At 47.0% G+C, this 24,743-nt stretch overlaps 1 protein-coding gene across 1 annotated transcript; it reads right to left on the bottom strand.

The window, feature by feature from the left end:
* Positions 1 to 3,324: 3,324 nt before the first annotated feature.
* Positions 3,325 to 17,710, bottom strand: LOC138250831 (homeobox protein not2-like). The gene is made up of 3 exons (XM_069205598.1): positions 17,272 to 17,710; positions 8,179 to 8,363; positions 3,325 to 5,845 (listed from the first exon to the last, which is right to left on the bottom strand). Exons 1-3 carry the CDS (start codon positions 17,579 to 17,581, stop codon positions 5,687 to 5,689), a joined length of 654 nt encoding a protein of 217 aa, XP_069061699.1. The 5' UTR covers positions 17,582 to 17,710; the 3' UTR covers positions 3,325 to 5,686.
* Positions 17,711 to 24,743: the final 7,033 nt, after the last annotated feature.

Here is a 24,743-nt window from a genome sequence, read left to right as displayed (position 1 = left end):
TCTTCAGGCATAAAAGTCTATAATTTCATCAGAAATCCATATTAATACATGTACTTCCTAGTGGGCTATTACCACTACCATAGGAGCCAGCAATTCTCTGTATAGGAGTGGTAATAGCCCACTAGGGCAGACACGTATTAATATGGACAAAAACTGATTGTACCTTGCCGACAGAAATAAGGTAGTTTTTGTAACAGATTTACGTCATTACTGTGAGATGGAAATGACATATACGACCAGTTTTAAGAGATGGTTGATGAATAAGAGTTATAGTTTTTAAATGCAAGTTGGTAAATGTTTGGAAATGTCTTCTGTGTCTTTTATGATGAAAGCCATTTTATACGTAGAGTGTAATGACGCAGTGGGGGTATTTAACTTCAAACAAAATGGCAACGTACAGGTTGACAAAGGCAGTTTGCTGCCAAAACATGTTCTGTTTCCTTGGGATGTGCTGATCTCTAATAAATACGGGTAGCAGGCTGACAGAGTACCTTTTCTCAAGTTGAAAGAGAGTGTGGGATATAAATATATATATATTTATATATATATACATATATATATATAAATATATATATATATATATATATATTTACTGGGGAAAAAAACAAAGAAAGGATAGAGGGATGTTACAGTGAGGTTCTGAATTTACACATACAAAACCACAGAAATTCAGCAGTTATAGATAGACTTATTTCAAGTAACTATAACTTGCGGCCTAAGGTAACTATAACTTGCTCTCTCGCCATGCACTGCTAATTACCCCAGATATTGTAGCAGCCATGACAACTTCTTTAACGTCCATTAAAACTATAAATGAAACATTAGCAGTCGCATTTTTTAACAAAAAGCTGTGCATACGAGGACACAAGTTATGGATACCTTAGGGCATGAGTTATTTTACTTGAAAGAACTCCCCGGGTGGGAGCTATTGTCTTCTAAGGACTGCATTTTAATTTGATCTTTCAAAATTCATAACTTTGCTTGTGTATGTTAGATTTTTGTCATTTTGGCCTTCTTTGACTCAGATAAATATTGGCTATTTTTCTAAATTGGTGTGGAGTTGTTTTGTGTTTTTTTCACTGCGTTATTGTGCGTGTCAATCAATCAATCAAGGATTTGCAAAGCGCTGCTAATCAGCGGTAGGGTCTCAAGGCACTGAGTGCATAAATACTTTACACATTGCCTCTTTAGTTTAGCATGACTGTTCTGTGCCAAGCTACCAGAGAATGAGCACAGGTAAACTTTTAGGCCCCATATGTAAAGGAAAATGACTGAGCGCGACGCTGTGCCAAAATTGGCAGCGCCGTGCTCCGTCATTTTCATAACGCAGGGATGCACCATATTTAATTGAATACAGCGCACCCCTGTATTGTCCCCTGTGCTGACGCTAAATTTATCTGCCAGCACAGGCATTCTTGCACCATCGTGCGAGGATGTCTGCGTTGAGGGGTTTGATTGTTTATGTGCGGGAAGGTGTCCCTTCCTGCACATAAACAATCACTAATGGCGATTTGTCACTTCTGTGTGTGCTGCACAATGCAGAAGTGCCAAAGCGTCATTTTGAAATGATTGTTTATGTGCAGGAAGGGACATCTTCCCACACATAATCAATCATGTCTGGCATTTTGCTCTTTCTATGTGCACTGCAGAATACAGCACGCATAGAAAAAGCAAAAAACGAGGAGGAATAAAAGTATTCCACCTCGCTGCGCCTTGCTAATGCCACCGCTGCGGTGGCATTAGATTTTGGTGCTGCCTCAGGTTTACGAAAACTCGTAAATCTAAGTCAGCATCAAAATGCAATGGGTGCTGCTGTGGCACACGCACAGCAGCACTCATTGCACGCACCTTCCACGCAAAGGGCTGCGTGTGAAGGGGTCATATTTACAAGGTGCCATTAAGTCACAAAAAGTGGCTTAACGCCACCTTGTAAATACGGCGCAGGCCATAGCACCAACTGAGCATCACAAAAAATGACTCTCTGGTGGCCCTAGGGGTTCATAAATATGCCCCTTATTGTGTATCTTACTTGCTCTGACTAGGATTGTGGTCCCTACTTGGACAGAGATGCACATCTCTGCCAACTAGAGACCCTATTTTTTACAAGTATTAATTATGATAGTCTAGGTAATGATAGTATGGATGGTGATCTTATGAATGTTAATAGATTGAATGATGAGAGTATTAATAATGATACTCTTGGTAATGATAGTATGGATGACGGTCTTATGAATGTTGACAGTAAGAATGATGAGAATAATGATAGTCTGGGTGATGATATTATGAATGATAAGAGTGTTAATGTTGATAGTCTGGGTAATGATAGTATGGATGATGATCTTATGAATGTTGATAGTATGAACGATGGGAGTGTTAATATTGATAATCTAGTTAATGATAGTATGGATTGTGATCTTATGAATGATGAGAGTATTAATAATGATAGTCTGGGTAATGATAGTATGGATGATGGTCTTATGAATGTTGACAGTAAGAATGATGAGAGTAATAATAAAGATAGTCTGGGTAATGATAGTATGGATGGGGATCTTATGAATGATAAGAGTATTAATAATTATAGTCTGGGTAATGATAGTATTGCTGGTGATCTTATGAATGTTAATAGATTGACTGATGAGAGTATTAATAATGATAATTTGGGAAATGATAGTATGGATGATGATATTATGAATGTTAAGAGTGTTAATAATGAGAGTCTGGGTAATGATAGTATGGATGATGATCTTATGAATGTTGATAGCATGAATGATGAGAGTGTTGATACTGATGGTCTGGGTAACAATAGTATGGATAGAGATCCTATGAATGTTGAAAGTATGAATGATAAGAATATTAATAATAATAGTCTGGGTAATTATAGTATTGATGGTGATCTTATGAATGTTGATAGATTGAATGATGAGAGTAATAACAACAACAGTCTGGGTAGTGATAGTGTGAATGATGATCTTATGAATGTTGATATTATGAATGATGATCTTATGAATGCCAATAGTATGAATGGTGAAGATGGAAATAATGAAATAATGTTAGTCAGAGGAATGGTAGTGTGCCAGTTTCTACTAAACGGAATAATTATAAACTAACAAAATGGACCAGTTTATGAAAAATAAAATGCCATATGTTTGATGAATTATTATAACAACAGTTCTGCATCTGTGGCTTGAGCAGGGAAACAAGTACTCTCCAAGAAAGAAAGCAAAGCTTGTAGCATTTTCTTAAATCAAACTACATTTTTATTAAGGTAAAAAAGAGGCCAATAAATAAAGAACATTTAAAAAAAGAGATGGTGTACTGGGACAATATAAATAAGCATACAAGAATAAAGCATTTATAAAAAATCTATTTAGTCTGAACTTTTTTTAAAGTAAGCTCCATAAATTATCCTGAGGTTTTGGAGCAGCTTGTCTTTTTGGCATTGGTTCGGACAGTGTTAGTCCAGCAGAGATCACAAATTGTCAAAAGTCGATGAGGACCCCAGTGTAGAGACCACCAATGCAGGGACAGGGCGATGCGGTTTGCAATGTATGCAAAGAGACTAAGGGGAAGTTCAACATGCATATGCCAGAGTGTTTCTAAGTCACTTTTAGACAAAGACAGCAGATGGTTGGCATCACTGCCTGGTTCACCATTAGTTATACTAGGATGTGATGCTGACTCCAAAAGATGTCTTCTGTTCAGCCGTCACATTTACAGTGTGTGATCCACCACCATGTATAGCTAGTTACCAATACTAGAGACCTCCATGGAAAGAAGGGAAAACCTTCAGAAACAGGTACATCTTCATAACCTACTAGAAAAGGTCACCCAGCATGTTAAAGAAGACAGGGGAGGGGCTGCCGCTTTCATAGAGAAACCTGCAGCCACTGTGACAAATACAAATTGCAGTGGATTTTTCACCCCTGCCAGTGGAACAGAGAACCTACATCAACCTCACTGGTGGACAGAAATTTAGCATGTAAAACTCAAAATCAGCTCCTTCATGTACTATAGCCTGTGGGAAGGGAATTGATCAATAATGTATATCCCCCACTGCCTATATATGACACATTAAAAAAATCCACTTGGAGGTAAATTTAGAGTTTGGGCTAATCACGGGTTACAATGACACCTAACGGCTGTGGTGCTGTAAGTACCCACACACTGCCATCTGACCTCTTGGCATGGATTTGATGGGAAGAGGTGGAAGGCTATGTTGTCTATACTGGCAAGTGCTGTCTGTTCTGACCTTCAGCAAAATGACATTTGTGGAAACAGTTCCATTGTAAAGATCAATCCACTCTATAGACCATGATGTTAGAGAGACATTTAACGTACACCTGAGTACCTCTTCAAGTGCTGGTAACCCTTATTAATTAGAATTTGAACTAGGAATTATAAAAAAGCTTCTTGTGCCAAATCAAGAACTTAATACCAGTAGAAAACATACCCTCACCACCGACCTTTAAGCTTCCCGGTAGAACACGTCAGTTCTAGGTTACCGTTTAGTGTAACATCTGAGGGCCTGATTTAGATATTGGCGGAGGAATTATTACGTCACGGCGCTGATGGATATCCCCTCTGCCGAAATCTATATCCCATTATATCCAAAGGGATTTAGATTCCGCAGACGGGATATCCGCCACCGATGTGATGGAGTAATCGCTCTGCCAATATCTAAATCAAGCTCAGAGTCTGTGCAATGCAATTTCAATTTAACAGAGCAAGTGATGAGGTACGGAGCAGACTTCAACTGGAAAACCAAGCAAGTCTGGCCTGGCAGACAAGGTTGTGGGCAAACATATATAATGTTACATTTGTATCGCAGGAGAACCCAGCAGCCAAGGTGCTACACCAAGCCATAATGAAATGACAAAAATGACGGCCTGCTTAAAACAGAGGGCAGCAATATTGGTACTAGGCTTAAAACATCACGTAGAAGTTTGCATAGCATTCTGACAAGATTGAGCAATAACTTCTGGACCAGTCTGGAAACCACACACAGTCAAATCTATAACAGAGTGAAACGCTAGGCAAACAAATATGCATTTGTCTGAAAACACATTTCATGAATGTCTATAAGAGGCTGAACACAGAGGGAAATAACGTCTGTACCAGATTAAAAGAACTGGGCAGTAATGTCCGAAAAAACTGTAGCAATGCTTTGCCGCATAGTCTGCTGAGCCCAGAAGGCAGGAAGTTATCACAGAGGCCAAGTGGGTATGGGCGAGCTGCATAGCTTTCCATCAACCTCTGTTGTGATGATATTCCTAAGCAAGCACACCGCTGTCCTACCTCAGTTAGAGGTAACAACTGCTTTACTCTGTGATTGTTCAATTACCATTGGCCTGTCTATGCTGGTTGGCTTGGCATCAAAAGCAATGGGGTTCTTGGCTCCAAGGAGATAAAATTGAAACTATATGGTGCACAGGGTGTGTTCCTTTCCCATAATGTGAACATTTTGGGTCTCAGTTGAATACTATATCCAATTACTCAAACATAGTGGACATTGATCAGTGAGGTCCTGTGGATAACTTAAGGCACAAATATTCTGGCGTGCTGTCTTCCGTCGAGACGGCACATCCCAGTAGGACTCCAGACGCCGCCTTGAAGGTAACTGCAGACATCAGCCCTGTTCAATGACAGTCACAGGGTAGAGATGTCAGGCACCACAAGGGATCGCTCTTCAGAGCTCAATCTCCACATGGTCATCCTCACTGTCCTTGTCTTCAGACTGGTCTTCAGCCGCAGGTGGTAGCACACCGTACTTCGAGAGCTTCGCTTTCTTCTGCTCCAGGCTCTGCTTCCTCCACTTAATCCGTCGGTTTTGGAACCATACTTTCACCTGCAAGAATAGGATTGATTATATCTACTGCAGAGAAGTGATAAACATTTCTGAAGGTTTGTGCTGTGCTGTGTGGCTATGCTTCCATATCTGGTGACCTCATAAGGACATATCAGCCCTACAGCCCAACTGTCTGTAATGCGCTCTACAAGCCTACAACGCGCGTTATTTTTGTATGTGTGAGAGAGTGAGAAAAAAACTCGGACCACTTACTTCGTTGAGTAGCTGAACACACATGTCTATGTGCTTTATCAGTGTTTGGTGGGAAGGTGTGTCCCTCTAATGACTCTTGCAAATTTCCAGGTGTCTAGATTGGCTGTCACTGAAAAACTCAAATGGGTTCCCTACAGTGAGTCTCAATAAACCTCCATGATGGCTGGAGTTTTATGATGTTACCCAGGTCTGAGTTAACCGAAGACTCCAAGAACGGGATTTTACCAGAATACTTTGTATTAAATATCATCCTATAAAAGTATTGTAGGTAGAATAACGACTACCACAATATTGTGAAGGTGAGTATACATTGTAACTATAGATTTACTGTACTGAACTCCACATAGACCCTATGGCCAGGTCCACAGGAATTATGCCGTAGGAGGCCAAATTATGCGGTAGGGTTCAATAAACTGTGCAGCAAGAAAAGGCAAATGATGTGCCATATTGCAGCACATTTCATGATAGTTTTACTTCCTTATTTTGTCACTTTTACACTTGTTAACACTGTCTTGGCATTGGTTGCACCTTATTAGCACACTTTAACACCCATATTTAGCAATAAGCAACAGAAAGGTGACCAGTCAAGCTCTGCAAAGAGCTTTTCACTGCAGAGCAACACATGTTGCTGCATGTTTAGTAACTTTTTAACCGTTTGAGATAGAAACAAAAAATATTTTTGCTAAGATCGGCATATTAAGCAGTTGGTGCTGGATTATATGGCAAAAGTGGCAAAGCTATTACTATGCAAAAAAACCTGCGGCCGCACAATCGCACAATTCCAGTGGTTCTGCCTATATTACCCTGTACCATATATGTGTGTGTGTGTGTGTGTATAAGCATCATGGCACATATTTGTGAAGGTAAGAATAGCAAATCTGAAATGTGTAAGACTTATTGAAGGGTCTTTAGGGAGTGATATGGCGCGAGTAAAGCTTTGATTCCAACACTTCACAAGCCCTACATCAGGAGAGGATCAACAACATTCTTATATCGCTAGAAGCCAGGCATGGATAAAGTGGTAAAGAACAATAAATAGTGATCACGTAGTGGCATCTGGACAAGGACATTGCTACAACTACATGTTGGCTCAATGAGGGGAGGCCAAGAAGGGAAGCACACTAAGTTGGTCGTCAGGTGAAAAAAGCAGGTAGTTACAACACAGAAAATTCATTCCATGGAAATGAGCATGTAGTAAACATAGAATGTAAAGGTTGCAAAAGTGAAAAGGGTTCGAGAGAAGCACAATATCTCATCTAAGAGTGTAGAAGAGTGCTTAATGTGAGCCGGTGGTTTTCGGTGGGGGGCACCAGCACTTAATTTTCTGCATCAGGCAATTACTGCGAGCAAAAGACACATATGGGAAAGACAGAGCGAGGACAGACGGAAAAGTGTCAGAAAGGGAGAAAGCAGAAAACTGTAAGAGTGAGCTGAAAGGGCAAGGAGTGGCTGTAAATGTATTAAAGAGGCCGAGATGGCATCAGGATTAGGCTGCCTGTGTATTCTGTGCTTGCACATTTAATTGCAGCAGCCACGTGTTTCAGAGGAGAGTTTGAGCACCGGCATGGTTTTATTTACAAATTAAGCAGTGAGGAGTTGAGTGGGGGCAAGCAATCACTGCATTCCTGAATCTATCCTATATCCACGGACACTGGAATTATGCAGCAGGGGAGGGCCAATGCAAGAGGGTTGAGTAGATTATGCATAAAGAAAAGGCAAATTATGCGGCATGAAGTGGCAGGTTTTGTTATAGTAGTACTCATTCTTTTGTAATTTTTCAATTTGGCAACACTGTCTGTGTATTGGTTGCACCTCATTAGTACCATTATAATACCCAAGTATAGCAATAAGCAACAAAAAAGGTAACCAGTCCAGCTTTCCAAAGGGCCTTCTAGTGTGAGACAACACGTGTTGCTGCATTTTCAGTAACATTTTAACCGTTTCAGCTAGAAACATTTTTTCTTTGTTAAAATCTGCAGATTATGCAGCAGAGAATGGATCATGTGGCAACTGCGGCATAGCTATAAAGATGCAAAAATCGCCAGGGCTGCACGAATATATAATTCCAGTGGCCTTGTCTGTACCTCAGGGCCTGGGGGCCATTAGTGGGGGCTTCCTACCTGTGTCTCGGTGAGGCGGAGAGCGGCTGCCAGCTGCACCCTCTCGGTGCCCACCATGTACTGCTGCTTCAGGAACTGCTGCTCCAGCCGCCCCAGTTGCTCGGGCGTGAAGACCGTCCTCGCCCTCTTCGTCCTGTAGCCTCCCGGCCTCCAGGGGGCGGCCGCACACGGGCTGAGGCCTAGGCCTGTGCGGGGAGAAGAGAAGGCTTGGTGAGGAGCGGATCATGCATGCAGGGGAGACACATGTGCACTGGCATGTGCGTGCCACCTCACTACCCTTAACACCTCACCTGGTCTCATGTGACTGTGATGCGGCTGTCCTGGTACTGTAGTGCTATAAAGTGGCGCGCTTAATGCTTTATGTCTAGTATGTTGGTAATGACCATGCTTAATTTGTGAAAAAAAGGAAGTGCAAGGGCCCCTAGGTATTAAAGTGGCTACTGCAGGTTGCACGGCCCCAGGCCCCTGCTAGCAACTGCTTAACACCAGTGCCATTCTTGCCTACTAACCACACAATCCAACAAATGTGGCAAATTGGACAATTCCATGCAACACAAGCACGTAAGAGTGGCGTGAGTGCGATAATTTTATTATAATGTTAACTACTTTTCAAATACTTAATGTGATCTGCTAAAAAAAAATGACACTGGCACAAATTAAGTACGGGCAAAGGCATGTTACTTCCACCTTATTGTGTGTTAGTGCCATTGTAGCAACTGGTTATTATCTGGTTAGTCCATATTGCCACTAAAACCTTGCTAACGTGTTTCTTTACAATAGCAGTATCACGTTATTAGTATGTTAAACCATTCTAGTGTTTTGATTCTGTCATGCCTCGAACATCCACTACGACACGAATAATTAAAAACATAAACCATTGACACTGGCTTGGCAGCTGTTTCTCCAGTCTGAAATAAAATTTCTGGTTAAAACTAAGCATTTGCACTGCAGTGGGTCTCGCATTTGCTTGAGTTAGAGCTATTGGCATTGTAAATTTATAAATTGACTTTTTTTGCCACATAACTTTGTCAACCCTGCCTTGAAATTTGGTCTTTTCCTGCCACATAATTCCAGTGGCCCTGTATATAACTAAAACACTTCCATTTGCCTTCTTCCTCTATCTGCAGCCAAAAATGAAAATGTTACCACTTAGCATCCTAATTTAAATCTGCCATGCCAATTCCAATAGAATACCACTTTCACCACCCACCATGGGAGTTGCTGGTTGCCCCTAGAGGGCATAACCACATGAAAAGAGAATGGCAGAATGTAATGCAGTGTAACCATATACTAAGCCCCTAAAGTGCGTAGCGCTTTACACAGTTTGAAGGCTACCAGGCCTACTGCAATAATACAACAAATAAGGCCCTTAAAACAAAATTAATGCCAGCTCTAAAGCAAAACTTCCAGCCATGAAAGAATTTAAAAAGACACTGAATGGTGGGAGGGGTTAATATTTTGTGGTCCCCACTAACCTAATGTAGACCAGAGAAGCACATCATGGTGAATATTTTTAAGGTGGTCCCATTGTCCTAGGACCACCACAGGCTGAGTTATGAGCAAAAATGTTTTGTAAAAGTAATGCCCTGCAAAGCATTATGAAGCGAATGACCAAGTGCTATGAATATCGTACTATGTTGATATGTTGACTGTAATGCTCAGAACAGGCCCTAGAGGACACTACAATAAAAATAGCATTTGTAAGAAACGTTATATATAACCATATAGTTAGCCCCTAGAGAGCATAACCACATGGAAAGAAAATGGCAGAAAATAATGTGGTGCATCCATATATTTAGCCTCTAGAGGGTGTAGTGCGTTACACATTTTCTGAACTAACAGGCCTACTGCAATGATATTGCAAACAAGGCCCTTAAAACACAAACTACTCTTAGCTGTAAAACAAAGGTTCCAGTCTTGAAAGAGCTCAAAAGGACACAACGGTGGGAAGGGGTTATTATTTTGGGGTCCCTCTAACCCATTGTGGGGACCCAGAGAAGTTGTAGGGCAAGCCGTGGTGAACATTTTGATGGTGGTCCCATTGTCCTAGGACCACCACAGGCTGAGTTATGAGCAAACATGTTTTATAAAAGTAATGCGCTGCACAGCATTATGGGGTGTGTTTCCCAAGTGCAGTGAATATATTGGTATCGGTTTTCCCACTGTTGGAAGAGCCGCTTTGAGGATTTCTGTGTTTTTTATGTAAAGCATTTATCAACTACAAATGTTTTTGTGAAAGCTATGGAGCGCGAACGGGAGAGCCAAAAGAAATGGCTCTGATCGTACAATAGTCCATGTAACAGGGTCAACCTGCAAGGTGGTTACAAAACCGCCCGAGGCAGGACAAACGTAAAGCATTTTTCAATGACATTAGGGGATTTTTGAAAGGCGCGCCAACGAATGAGTGAAAGTAATGGGTGTGAGGTAGGCGTGGTTAAAAGCCCCCAGAATAGTTACAACAGGTCGAAAACCGCTTGCGTGCTGGACCAATGTCTGAGCCCTTCCTCTGACGGCTCCTACTCTGCGCTATCTTACTGGACCTAACTGGTTGATATACTTGGCTGAATGGGGGACCCCAGATGGATTGGTGGGGGGACTTGAAGGGTTACCCCCACACGCTCCAGGGTGTGCAGGAGTCTGCGTTATGCCCCTGGTTGAGGCCTTTCTCGCCTCTTCCTGTTATACATACATGCATATGTACCATGTGGGACATAGGGGTGTAATTCCGAGAAGACTCAAAAATATCTAAGTTCGTAAAATGTTTTCCAAACATATGCTTTGAAAACTCCAAAGGGAATGAATGTTATACATTGAGTCTTCTTCTGCCACTGAATCGAAAAAAGATAGACGGTGGAAAGGGGAATGGCTCGGGGAGAAGATGGCTGAACTACATATATATTTATATATATATATTATTTTTTTTGTTTCCTGTGCAAAATGCACTTGAGTCCCCCTGCCCACCCACCCCCACCAAGTATTTGCCCTAGTTGTTCTATGACTGGGGTGAGAGAAACATACTAACACTTTGAATGGATTTATGAATTTGAAACAGGTGAGTGGGTGTTTTGTGTATGTTTTACTTCCCTTTTCTGAACAATTAAAAATGTTGTTTTCTTGCCAGGAGTACCACTAGATGGCACTATAGGACCACAGTACATCATTATTCGTAGTGTACAATAACCTGCAATTCCCACATTAAAAAATGTCTTAATAATTTCCTCATTCAACCCAGTGGTTATGTCTTTAATAACGAAATTACGTAGCTTTTCAACTGTAATAATAACAATTACAGTAGAGTTATGACGCTATGATCCCTACGTCCAGTGCCAGCAGCCAAGGTGAACGGCAGGCCCTGGACCATATAACATCTGCAGTTTATACAATGGAAATAATTTCTTCTTCTGAATTGTTTTCCTCAAATTAACCGTAATCAGACGGAAAAAATATATTGTTGGCAGCATGTTTACTTTTTCCTATGCCCTAGGTCAGTACAAGAACGACAGAATCCCTGCATGTATGGCCTGAGCTACAGCAAGTTTTAAATTTGACTTATTCTAAAATGATTCTAATATCTTGTTATAAAAATTATTAACTGACTATGAGTGTTTAATTTTGCAATAAAGATTATACTTTTAATCTTCATTTGGGCAAACATACTATTTCTTTCTTATAAAATAAAACGGCATCAAGAAATAAAGTGGTTATGTGGGAAGGTTGATGGTGTTACCATGTATTATAAGGAATAAAATACCAAGTGCTGAATTTTAAAAGGATAATGCACGAAATGCATACTGCATAAAAGTTTTGCTATGCACGAATAACTCTAATAAAAATGATTTTAAATAAAAAAGATATCACAAGTTACCTCGGAATTCCATGTCCTAAGAAAGGAACTCAGCTTTTGGACTGGTTGTGCTGTATAGTCACTAAACCCCTGGGTGATTTGCAATAGCCTTACAACAAACAGCCGGTGGTGGTACTTTGGGCCGTATTTATACTCCGTTTGCGCCGAATTTGCGTCGTTTTTTTCGACGCAAATTCGACGCTAAACTAACGCCAACTAACGCCATATTTATACTATGGCGTTAGAGGCGAATAGCGCCAAAGTTCCCGGAATGTGCGTCATTTTTTAGCGTGAACCCCTTCCTTGCGTTAATGATATGCAAGGGAGGCGTTCCCGTCTAAAAAATGACTCCCAGGCCTTTACGTGGTATTTATACTCCCGGGCAAAAGTGACGCCCGGGAGTGGGCGTGGCTAAAAACGGCGCATTTGCGCCGCTTTTTAACGCCTGGGTCAGGCATGGCGTTAAGGGACAAGTGGGCTCAAAATGAGCCCAGAGTGCCCTCCCCTGCCCCCAGGGACCCCCCCTGCCACCCTTGCCCACCCCAGGAGGACACCCAAGGCTGGAGGGACCCACCCCAGGGACATTCAGGTAAGTTCAGGTAAGTTTTTTTTTTTTTTTTTTAATAATATTTTGTGGCATAGGGGGGCCTGATTTGTGCCCCCCTACATGCCACTATGCCCAATGACCATGCCCAGGGGACAGAAGTCCCCTGGGCATGGCCATTGGGCAAGGGGGCATGACTCCTATCTTTACAATGATAGGAGTCATGTTGATGGGGGATGGGCGTCGTTAAAAAATGGCGCAAGTCGGGTTAAGACGATTTTTTCGACGTAACCTGACTTGCCCCATTTTAAGACGCCCATGCGCCATTTTCCCCCTACGCCGGCGCTGTCTGGTCTACGTGGTTTTTTCCCACGCAAACCAGGCAGCGCCGGTCTGATTGCGCCGTCTAACGCCATTCCATAAATACGGCGCCCGCATGGCGCTTCAGAATGGCGTTAGACGGCGCAAAACTTTTTGACGCTAAACTGCGTTAGCGCAGTTTAGCGTCAAAAAGTATAAATATGGGCCTTTATTCTAAAAACGTAATGCGATTTTGGGGTTATTGCAGCTTTGTCTGCAAATATCATTAGACCGCCTTGGGGGGGCACTAGAGGGCCATAGTTGCCCATCTTTCTCACTGCATGTTCCCCATCGCGGGATTGAATATCGTGCTACATACGTCCTTTATTGCAGCACAGCACGCCCACAAACACATGCCCTCTCGGGATTTCATGCCTCAGAATAAATATGGATACACGAGTCAAAAAATACAGAACACTGAAATAATACGTTCATCATTTCGAGATAAAATAGGAGTTCCCATCCCTCGCACCCTCTCCTGTGGATCAGGGATCTCATTCCCAACGTACGTGTCTTTAGCACAATCTACCAGGACGTTAGCAGGTCTCCCGCTATCGTGTATTATATTAAACTTTGTATTTGGGTAACAGGGGTTTTGCACGGCTTCTGCTGCTTGTGGCAGAGGGACTGTTGCAAAGTGAACTGTGCAGTGACAAGACCCAGTTTTCACCCTCAAAAGGGGGGGCAAGGGTTTGTTTGTCTGTGAGTAATGGTGCCTGGCCATGTCTACCCCAGGGGTGACTCTGGCCACAGAAACCGCTCAGGGACAAGGACATTTGCGCCGCTGCGCAGAGAGGTAAAGGCGAGCAAATGGCGACTGCGCGCATTTTGCGCATTTTCATATTTATACTTTTTTAGCACCGCCTTTGCGTCATTGTTTGACGCTAAAGTGGCGCAAATTTGGAAAATACAAGTGAGGCATATTTATACTCCGTTTGCGCCGAATTAGCGTCATTTTTTTCGACGCAAATTTGGCGCAAAACTAACGGCATATTTATACTTTGGCGTTAGACGCGTCTAGCGCCAAAGTATGAGGAATGAGCGACATTTTTTTGCGTGAACGCCTTCCTTGCGTTAATGAGATGCAAGGTAGGCGTTCCCGTCCAAAAAAATGACTGTGACACAAATGCGTCGTATTTATACTCCCGGGCAAAAATCACGCCCGGGAGTGGGCGGGGCAAAAAAACCTGCATTTGCGCCTCTTTTTAACGCCAGGGTCAGGGCAGGCGTTAAGGGACCTGTGGGCTCAAAATGAGCCCACAGCTGCCCTCCCATGCCCCCAGGGACCCCCCTGCCACCCTTGCCCACCCCAGGAGGACACCCAAGGATGGAGGGACCCATCCCAGGGACATTCAGGTAAGTTCAGGTAAGTATAATTTTTTATTTTTTTAATAATTTTTTTGGGCATAGGGGGGCCTGATTTGTGCCCCCCTACATGCCTCAATGCCCAATGACCATGCCCAGGGGACATAAGTCCCCTGGGCATGGCCATTGGGCAAGGGGGCATGACTCCTGTCTTTACTAAGACAGGAGTCATGTAAATGGCGTCTGGGCGTCGTTAAAATGGCGCAAATCGGGTGGAGGCGATTTTTTTGCGTCAACCTGACTTGCCCCATTTTAAGACGCCCTAACGCAATTTTCCCCAACGCCGGCGCTGCCTGGTGTACGTGTTTTTTTTCCACGCACACCAGGCAGCGCCGGTCTGCTAGCGCCGGCTAACGCCATTCAATAAATACGGCGCCCGCATGGCACTTCAGAATGGCGTTAGCCGGCGCAAAACTTTTTGACGCTAAACTGCATTAGCGCAGTTTAGCGTCAAAAAGTATAAATACGGGCCAATTGTATTTTGTAAATTTGCGCCGCTTTTGCGTCAAAAACCGGCGCAAATGCGGTGTTAAAAAAAGCATAAATATGGGCCTTATAGTCGTCCTTTTATCATATTTTGCGCTCTGGTGCTGGCAGTGGCCACAGAAGATTCCTCAAGAGAAGAATACAACAGGGATATTTCTGAGGGGCAGAGCACAGCCCGCGTATCTATGAAGAGGAGAGTCCTGGGTATGCCTGAGGCACGGAGGACACACTGGCAGGGGTACACGAGCGGTATTTCTGAGGGGCAGAGCACAGCCCGGGTATCTGTGAAGAGGAGAGTCCTGGGAATGCCTGAGGCACGGAGGACACCACAGCCCGGGTATCTGTGAAGAGGAGAGTCCTGGGTATGCCTGAGGCACGGAGGACACCACAGCCCGGGTATCTGTGAAGAGGAGAGTCCTGGGTATGCCTGAGGCACGGAGGACACTCTGGACGGGGTACACGAGGGGTATTTCTGAGGGGCAGAGCACAGCCCGGGTATCTGTGAAGAGGAGAGTCCTGGGAATGCCTGAGGCACGGAGGACACCACAGCCCGGGTATCTGTGAAGAGGAGAGTCCTGGGTATGCCTGAGGCACGGAGGACACTCTGGACGGGGTACGCGAGGGGTATTTCTGAGGGGCAGAGCACAGCCCGGGTATCTGTGAGGAGGAGAGTCCTGGGTATGCCTGAGGTACGGAGGACACCACAGCCCGGGTATCTGTGAAGAGGAGAGTCCTGGGTATGCCTGAGGCACGGAGGACACACTGGCAGGGGTACACGAGGGGTATTTCAGAGGGGCAGAGCACAGCCCGGGTATCTGTGAGGAGGAGAGTCCTGGGTATGCCTGAGGCACGGAGGACACTCTGGACGGGGTACACGAGGGGTATTTCTGAGGGGCAGAGCACAGCCCGGGTATCTGTGAAGAGGAGAGTCCTGGGTATGCCTGAGGCACGGAGGACACACTGGCAGGGGTACATGAGAGTATTTCTAGGGGTACAGCGTACTCGAGGGGTATGTGAGGAGAGCACAGTGAGCTTTGGATATTTACGGGGAAGAGACTGCGCCCTCTGGCACTAACCCTAGGCAGTGTTTCCTTTCATTAAATCTTGGCAGAGCCCTTCTTGCTGTAAGTCACCCTGGCAGTGCCCTCTGGAAGTAACCCTAGGCAGCGTTTCCTTCCAGTGATCCGTGGCAGTGCCCTCCTTCCTTTGACTCGCCCTGGCAGCGTCAGTGCCCCCTGACAGTAACCCTAGGAACTGCTTCGTTCCAGCGAGCCTTGTCAGTGCCCTCCTTCCTGTGACTCGTCTCGGCAGTGCCCTCTGACACTAACCATAGGCAGTCGCACATCGCGGCAGTGTTTCCCATCTAGTGTCTCCTGACCCCTGGCACTGTCCCTGACAGTAACAATAGGGAATGTTTACTCCCAGTGTCCCTTGACCCCTGGCAGCGTCCTCTGACAGTAACGCCAGGCTGTGTTTCCTTCCAGTGCCCTTCCCTTGACTCCTGGCAGTCCCCCCCTGACAGTAACCATATGCATTGTTTCCTTCCAGTGCCCCTCCCTTGACCCCTGGCACTGCCCCCTGACAGTGTCCCCTGACCCCTTGCAGTGCCCCCCTGACAGTAACACTAGGCAGTGTTTCCTTCCAGTGCCCCTTCCTTGACTCCTGGCTATGCCCCCCTGACAGTAACTCTAGGCTGTGTTTCCTTCCAGTGCCCCTTCCTTGACTCCTGGCACTTCCCCCTGACAGTAACGCCAGGCAGTGTTTCCTTCCAGTGCCCCTCCCTTGACTCCTGGCAGTGCCCCCCCTGACAGTAACCCTATGCATTGATTCCATCCAGTGTCCCCTGACCCCTGGCAGTGCCCCTCCCGACAGTAACACTAGGCAGTCTTTCCATCCAGTGTCCCCTGGCAGTGCCCCCTGACAGTAACGCCAGGTAGTGTTTCCTTCCAGTGCCCCTCCCTTGACTCCTGGCAGTGCCCCCTGACAGTAACCCCAGGCAGTGTTCCCATCCAGTGACCATTGAACCCTGGCAGTGCCCCTGACATTAACACTAGGGAATGTTTACTTCCAGTGTTCCCTGACTCCTGGCACTGCCCCCTGACAGTAACGCCAGGCAGTGTTTCCTTCCAGTGCCCTTCCCTTGACTCCTTGCAGTGCCCCCCTGACAGTAACCCTATGCATTGATTCCATCCAGTATCCCCTGACCACTGGCAGTGTCCCCCCTGACAGTAACACTAGGCAGTGTTTCCATCCAGTGTCCCCTGGCACTGCCCCCTGACAATAACACTAGGCAGTGTTTCCGTCCAGTGTCCCCTGGCAGTGCCCCCTGACAATAACACTAGGCAGTGTTTCCGTCCAGTGTCCCCTGGCCCCTGGCAGTGCCCCCTGACAGTAACGCCAGGTAGTGTTTTCTTCCAGTGCCCCTCCCTTGACTCCCGGCAGTGCCCCCTGACAGTAACCCCAGGCAGTGTTTCCACCCAGTGCCCTTTCTTACCTCGCATACACCTAGGGTCCGTGAAGGGGTATCCTCCCTGTGGGGTGCCTGGCGGCTCGTCCGCTGCCAGCCTCGGGTACCCCGCGCTCTGGTACAGGTACAGGCCTGGGTAGTAGGGCAGAACCCCGTACGGCACTGGGGCAACCGCCGACTGCCAGGGGGCCCCCTCTGCCGGGACACGGGGCGGCTGTCTGGCCAGGATGGAGTCGATGTTGAAGGAGCTCTTAGGGGGCAGCTCTGGGGTCCCCCTCGGGGGGTCGGTGTCTGTCCACGGGTGGCCGAGGCCAGGGAGAGCTGCACGCTGCAGCATTTATGCGGCCTGCAGTGGGGTGTGGGTGTCACGTTGGAAGGTGCAGGGCAAGCCCTGTGGGGTTGGGAGAGAGTTAGGAGGGGGTGCAAAGTCTGGTGGTGGGGGGTGGGCACTGGAGTGTGCAGTGCAGCTCAGTGCAATGCCTGGGCCACTGTTAGATGCAGTGGACGGTATACGTCACAGTGCTAGTACGCAGTGCCAAGGCTGGGGTGGGCAGTGCAGGGGACCCTGGGTTGCAATGGGGTCCGTTGTGCAAGCGTACTGTATGTAATGCAGTGGAGTCTAACGAGCAAGAACGGATGAGTGCAGTGTTGTCTGGGCTGGGGCAGTGCGAGTCTGGGTGCAGTGAGCTGAGGGTCGGCAGCTAGGCATAGGGTGCAGGGAGGGTGGGGTGCAGTGAGGCTGGGGTCCAAGGAGGCCGGCGTGCAGTGAGGCTGGAGTGCTGTGAGGGACAGGGCGCAGTGAGGCCGGCGTGCAGTGAGGCTGGGGTGCAGTGAGGCTGGGGTCCAAGGAGGCCGGCGTGCAGTGAGGATGGGGTGCAGTGAGGCTGGTGTCCAGGGAGGCCGGCGTGCAGTGAGGCTGGGGTGCAGTGAGGCTGGGGTCCACGGAGGCCAGCGTGCAGTGAGGCTGGCGTGCAGTGAGGCTGGGGTGCAGTGAGGCCGGCGTGCAGTGAGGCTGGGGTGCAGTGAGGCTGGCGTGCAGTGAGGCTGGGGTGCAGTGAGGCCGGCGTGCAGTGAGGATGGGGTGCAGTGAGGCTGGGGTCCACGGAGGCCAGCGTGCAGTGAGGCTGGCGTGCAGTGAGGCTGGGGTGCAGTGAGGCTGGGGTGCAGTGAGGCCGGCGTGCAGTGAAGCTGGGGTGCAGTGAGGCTGTGGTGCCGTGCTGTGGCACTCCAGTGAAGTGCCTGTGAGCGGAGACTTCTGCAGCTCAGGGCACGCTCGTCTGCTCTCCTCTGGGGACCGCTGATGCCGGGTGAGGAGAAGGGGGCGTTATGAGGGGGTCTCCATTCGGCGGTGCAAACAGGGCATTAATATGCAAAGCGGCGGGAGGGGGGCGGCAGCTCACACCCACTTGCCTTCCTCAAACAGGCCCCTGGCGTGCAGCTGGGGAGCGCACACTGCAGTTTAGCCCCCCTCGGCCCTCTCCGGGGTCTGATGGGTGTTTGGAGAGGAGATCACAGGCCATTAGATCAATACACCTGATCGGTAACTCATCGGATCTTCAGTGTTTGTGAACAGATGAGTTTACAGCCTACCTACACTCCCCCCCACCCCACCCCAAACCGCTCTGATCCGCTCCCTGGGTCACGTTTACAACGTGCATAGCAGAATTTGTACAGAAAGGTACCGGATAATCCCTTAATACGAATATATTTTCTTAGAAACAAGCCTCGGACAGCCTCTCACGTGAACCCAAGTTTTGAAAGTCAGATTGAAACGCCAAAGTTTACAAGATGCAGGTTGGGTTGCGCCGCTGGTCTGTTATGGTAACCCCTCTCTTTACACTGGCGCGTGGTAAATACCACAGATTACCACATCTATGTTCTATAAAGCACTAGAACCATCATCGGTTTACCGTGGATAAGAGGTCCCCGAGTGTCCAATCGCTTTCTAAAACTCAAAACATGCAACAAATCACAACAGCGAATACAGTCCATGCATCCCCAGCAAACTACGAGAAATCAAGATATCTTGTTTCCGTGGGCGACTTTCTAAGAATCGGACAAACCAGGGGAACCGAAGAACAAGGGGATCTGCGATCTGTCCAAGATCACACGTCAAGAAGGGCATTTAGGAAAGCAGTGTCAGAGGTGGAGATTAACTACATCTTTGTGCAGTAGGCTGAGAGCCTGCGGCGGATGTATGATCTCCCAGTTATTAAGATAAATTCGGGCACTCCCCCCGCCAAGGCGTTCAGATACCTTCGCAGCTATTACAAGTGGGGAGAAAGCCCCACACATTCTAGGGCTGGGCGGGGAAGGCGAGTCTGCTCAAACTTTTTTTTAGCAGATGGCGGTGATTGTGGGGGTTCCTGCGAGTAATCATCACCGTCTCCTCTTATCTCCCGCTGTGGAGGTGATTTTGGCAGAGGATGAGTTTTAATTCGCTATTTTTTAGAAAAGCCATTTTCAGACGGTCCTTTAAAGGGACTGCCGGTGGATGATGTAACAATCAGAGTTGCCAAGTTTTCAGATCACAAGTGCGTGACATGATCACCGCTTAAGTGCGCTTATGAGTGACATTCCATGCCCTTTGTGAGACACTTAGAGTGAAACTTTAAAAACAAACAGAAAAACCACTTTCTAGGAAACATATTAGAAAGTATCCTCCTTATTATCTGGCCCAGTTGTAGACTTTTATAGCAGCTGCACTGTACATATTTTTTCCACTGGCAAACAAAGGACTGTCGGTGGCCTTAAAGGAGCCCTCAAAATTGCGTGACACAGTGTTCCAGTGCGGGCATTCTTCCAGAACTGAGTTAGTTTGACCCTTGATGCGTGGCACTTAGCAAGGCTGACCAATAAGTCTCAAAACCCAAGCTGACATCATCAACCAAAGGGACATCCAGAATGCATATTGTATGTGACTGTTAGCCATGCAGGACTGGGTAACAAAGAGAACTGTTTTTTACTCTAGACTGGATGGCTCATTTAAGCAAGTTGTTATTAGGCTAACTCAGCAATATATCCATGTTATTCCAACCAATAAACTAAACTACGAGCGCATTACCACACGTGGAACAACATAATTCTGACCGTTACTATACAGGCTCCCCTAACCAATGCTGTGTGTCTGCTGGTAAGACAGAGACATGGGTGGTGGGTGGGTGAAAGTGGTTATTTTGTGCCGGGTGTCCTTGCACCTCTTTTTTTCTGCACAACACCCTGACACCCAGTTGGGAGCAATTTGCACACTAACACCCCTCCCCCCCCTCCCGGACAGTCCCCTTGCCGTTTGTGCACTGCCGCACAGGTTTAAATAACTCAGTGATGCTTAGTTTCTCTCACAGGTGTTACTTATTCTAAAGGTAAGCCTTGGCAGAATAAAAGTTAGCGCCTAAAATCGTGGACAGCCTAAAGAAATGTAAGGGAGACCCCTTACTGAGGCCTACACAGCAGGCAGGACTTGAACTTCAGTGTGGTAATCTGAGGGGGCTGGGGCTGATTCCTGAGCTTTGATCATTTTTCACATGGTCCAGGCACAGTGTCATCACATATAACTTTATTTGTGAGGAACAAGCCTACCGAAAGGGAAAGTTCCTGTTGAACTTCTTTTTTAAAAAGAAGAGATATCAGCCCAGACTTCTTCTCTTCCTCTAAGTCATAATAGTTGCTTTTCTAGTGCTTCTCATTGCACTTCTATAGCAACACAAAAGGATGATGGATGGAGTGCTGAACAATGCAAACACTCACCCCCAGTCACAGATCTGGGTTTAATCCATCGTTCCTTTGCTCACCATGCCACCCCAGTTTGGACCCAGCCATATGCAAATCAGTCTTGACCCTGTTCCTCATGGGAACAGTCCAGCCCGAACTGCCAAGCCAGGTCCTCCCTCGACCGGAAACAAGCATCCTAGGACCAGTTTCAGGGTATCACCCTTCATCAGCCAGGTTAGCTTGAATCCAGTGGCACAGTGAGCAAGGGACCCACGTCTGGGCATACCCTTCCCACTTAGGGCAACTTTAGTCCTCCCTTGACTGGAAACAAGCATCCTGGGACCGGTTTTAGGGTATCACCCTTAATCAGCCAGGCTAGCTTGAATCCAGTGGCACAGTGAGCAAGGGACCCACGTCTGGGCATACCCTTCTGTAGGAGGCTGGACTGGCTTGTAGTGAGTACCAAGGGGTACTTGCACCTTGCACCAGGCCCAGTTATCCCTTATTAGTGTATAGGGTGTCTAGCAGCTTAGGCTGATAGATAATGGTAGCTTAGCAGAGCAGCTTAGGCTGAACTAGGAGACGTGTGAAGCTACTACAGTACCACTTAGTGTCATATGCACAATATCATAAGAAAACACAATACACAGTTATACTAAAAATAAAGGTACTTTATTTTTATGACAATGTGCCAAAGTATCTCAGAGTGTACCCTCAGTGAGAGGATAGGAAATATACACAAGATATATATACACAATAGCAAAAATATGCAGTATAGTCTTAGAAAACAGTGCAAACAATGTATAGTTACAATAGGATGCAATGGGGACACATAGGGATAGGGGCAACACAAACCATAGACTCCAAAAGTGGAATGCGAACCACGAATGGACCCCAAACCTATGTGACCTTGTAGAGGGTCGCTGGGACTATTAGAAAATAGTGAGGGTTAGAAAAATAGCCCACCCCAAGACCCTGAAAAGTGAGTGCAAAGTGCACTAAAGTTCCCCAAAGGACAAAGAAGTCGTGATAGGGGAATAAGGCAGGAAAGACACAAACCAACAATGCAACAACGCTGGATTTCCAATCTGGGGTACCTGTGGAACAAGGGGACCAAGTCCAAAAGTCACAAGCAAGTCGGAGATGGGCAGATGCCCAGGAAATGCCAGCTGCGGGTGCAAAGAAGGTTCTACTGGACAGAAGAAGCTGCGGTTTCTGCAGGAACGCAACGGGCTAGAGACTTCCCCTTTGGAGGACGGATCCCTCTTGCCTTGTAGAGTCGTGCAGAAGTGTTTTCCCGCCGAAAGAACGCCAACAAGCCTTGCTAGCTGCAAATCATGCGGTAAGCGTTTTTGGATGCTGCTGTGGCCCAGGAGGGACCAGGAGGTCGCAAATTGGACCAGGAGGTAGAGGGGACGTCGAGCAAGACAAGGAGCCCTCTTAGCAGCAGGTAGCACCCGGAGAAGTGCCAGAAACAGGCACTTGCGAGGATGCGTGAAACAGTGCTCACCCGAAGTTACACAAAGGAGTCCCACGTCGCCGGAGACCAACTTAGAAAGTCGTGCAATGCAGGTTAGAGTGCCGTGGACCCAGGCTTGGCTGTGCACAAAGGATTTCCGCCGGAAGTGCACAGGGGCCGGAGTAGCTGCAAAAGTCGCGGTTCCCAGCAATGCAGTCTAGCGAGGTGAGGCAAGGACTTACCTCCACCAAACTTGGACTGAAGAGTCACTGGACTGTGGGAGTCACTTGGACAGAGTTGCTGGATTCGAGGGACCTCGCACATCGTGCTGAGAGGAGACCCAAGGGACCGGTAATGCAGCTTTTTGGTGCCTGCGGTTGCAGGGGGAAGATTCCGTCGACCCACGGGAGATTTCTTCGGAGCTTCTAGTGCAGAGAGGAGACAGACTACCCCCACAGCATGCACCACCAGGAAAACAGTCGAGAAGGCGGCAGGATCAGCGTTACAGAGTTGCAGTAGTCGTCTTTGCTACTATGTTGCAGTTTTGCAGGCTTCCAGCGCGGTCAGCAGTCGATTCCTTGGCAGAAGGTGAAGAGAGAGATGCAGAGGAACTCGGATGAGCTCTTGCATTCGTTACCTAAGGAATCCCAAGAGACAGAGACCCTAAATAGCCAGAAAAGAGGGTTTGGCTACCTAGGAGAGAGGATAGGCTAGCAACACCTGAAGGAGCCTATCACAAGGAGTCTCTGACGTCACCTGGTGGCACTGGCCACTCAGAGCAGTCCAGTGTGCCAGCAGCACCTCTGTTTCCAAGATGGCAGAGGTCTGGAGCACACTGGAGGAGCTCTGGACACCTCCCAGGGGAGGTGCAGGTCAGGGGAGTGGTCACTCCCCTTTCCTTTGTCCAGTTTCGCGCCCAAGCAGGGATAAGGGGTCCCCTGAACCGGTGTAGACTGGCTTATGCAGAATTGGGCACATCTGTGCCCAAGAAAGCATTTCCAGAGGCTGGGGGAGGCTACTCCTCCCCTGCCTTCACACCATTTTCCAAAGGGAGAGGGTGTAACACCCTCTCTCAGAGGAAGTCCTTTGTTCTGCCATCCTGGGCCAGGCCTGGCTGGACCCCAGGAGGGCAGATGCCTGTCTGAGGGGTTGGCAGCAGCAGCAGCTGCAGTGAAACCCCGGGAAAGGCAGTTTGGCAGTCCCAGTGTCTGTGCTACAGACCACTGGGATCATGGGATTGTGCCAACTATGCCAGGATGGTATAGAGGGGGCAATTCCATGATCATAGACATATTACATGGCCATATTCGGAGTTACCATTGTGAAGCTACATATAGGTAGTTGTAGGAAGTTGGCTCTGTATGTGCTATTTCAAAGTAAGGAATAGCATGCACAGAGTCCAAGGGTTCCCCTTAGAGGTAAAATAGTGGTAAAAAATAGATAATACTAATGCTCTATGTTGTGGTAGTGTGGTCGAGCAGTAGGCTTATCCAAGGAGTAGTGTTAAGCATTTGTTGTACATACACATAGACAATAAATGAGGTACACACACTCAGAGACAAATCCAGCCAATAGGTTTGTTATAGAAAAATATCTTTTCTTAGTTTATTTTAAGAACCACAGGTTCAAATTTAACATGTAATATCTTGTTTGAAAGGTATTGCAGGTAAGTACATTAGGAACTTTGAATCATTTCAATTGCATGTATACTTTTCAAGTTATTCACAAATAGCTACTTTAAAAGTGGACACAGTGCAATTTTCACAGTTCCTGGGGGAGGTAAGTTTTTGTTAGTTTTACCAGGTAAGTAAGACACTTACAGGGTTCAGTTCTTGGTCCAAGGTAGCCCACCGTTGGGGGTTCAGAGCAACCCCAAAGTCACCACACCAGCAGCTCGGGGCCGGTCAGGTGCAGAGTTCAAAGTGGTGCCCAAAACGCATAGGCTAGAATGGAGAGAAGGGGGTGCCCCGGTTCCGGTCTGCTTGCAGGTAAGTACCCGCGTCTTCGGAGGGCAGACCAGGGGGGTTTTGTAGGGCACCGGGGGGGACACAAGCCCACACAGAAATTTCACCCTCAGCAGCGCGGGGGCGGCCGGGTGCAGTTTAGAAACAAGCGTCGGGTTTGCAATGTTAGTCTATGAGAGATCAACGGATCTCTTCAGCGCTGCAGGCAGGCAAGGGGGGGCTTCCTCGGGGAAACCTCCACTTGGGCAAGGGAGAGGGACCCCTGGGGGTCACTTCTGCAGTGAAAGTCCGGTCCTTCAGGTCCTGGGGGCTGCGGGTGCAGGGTCTTTTCCAGGCGTCGGGACTTAGGTTTCAGAGAGTCGCGG

The sequence above is a fragment of the Pleurodeles waltl genome, chromosome 1_2 (genome assembly GCF_031143425.1).
Source record: "Pleurodeles waltl isolate 20211129_DDA chromosome 1_2, aPleWal1.hap1.20221129, whole genome shotgun sequence".
NCBI classification, from domain to species: Eukaryota; Metazoa; Chordata; class Amphibia; order Caudata; family Salamandridae; genus Pleurodeles; species Pleurodeles waltl.
The sequence above is the reverse complement of the archived record's forward strand: the minus strand, read 5'-3'. Positions and strand labels throughout refer to the sequence as shown.

What these genes read in the sequence shown, in the direction of transcription:
- LOC138250831 (XM_069205598.1), bottom strand. Translation starts at nt 17,581, where the DNA reads ATGCTGCAGCGTGCAGCTCTCCCTGGCCTCGGCCACCCGTGGACAGAC. An exon ending in GGACCCTAGGTGTATGCGAG is followed by an intron (nt 8,364 to 17,271) that starts GTAAGAAAGGGC and finishes CTCCCCGCACAG; the next exon opens with GCCTAGGCCTCAGCCCGTGT. An exon ending in TCCGCCTCACCGAGACACAG is followed by an intron (nt 5,846 to 8,178) that starts GTAGGAAGCCCC and finishes CTATTCTTGCAG; the next exon opens with GTGAAAGTATGGTTCCAAAA.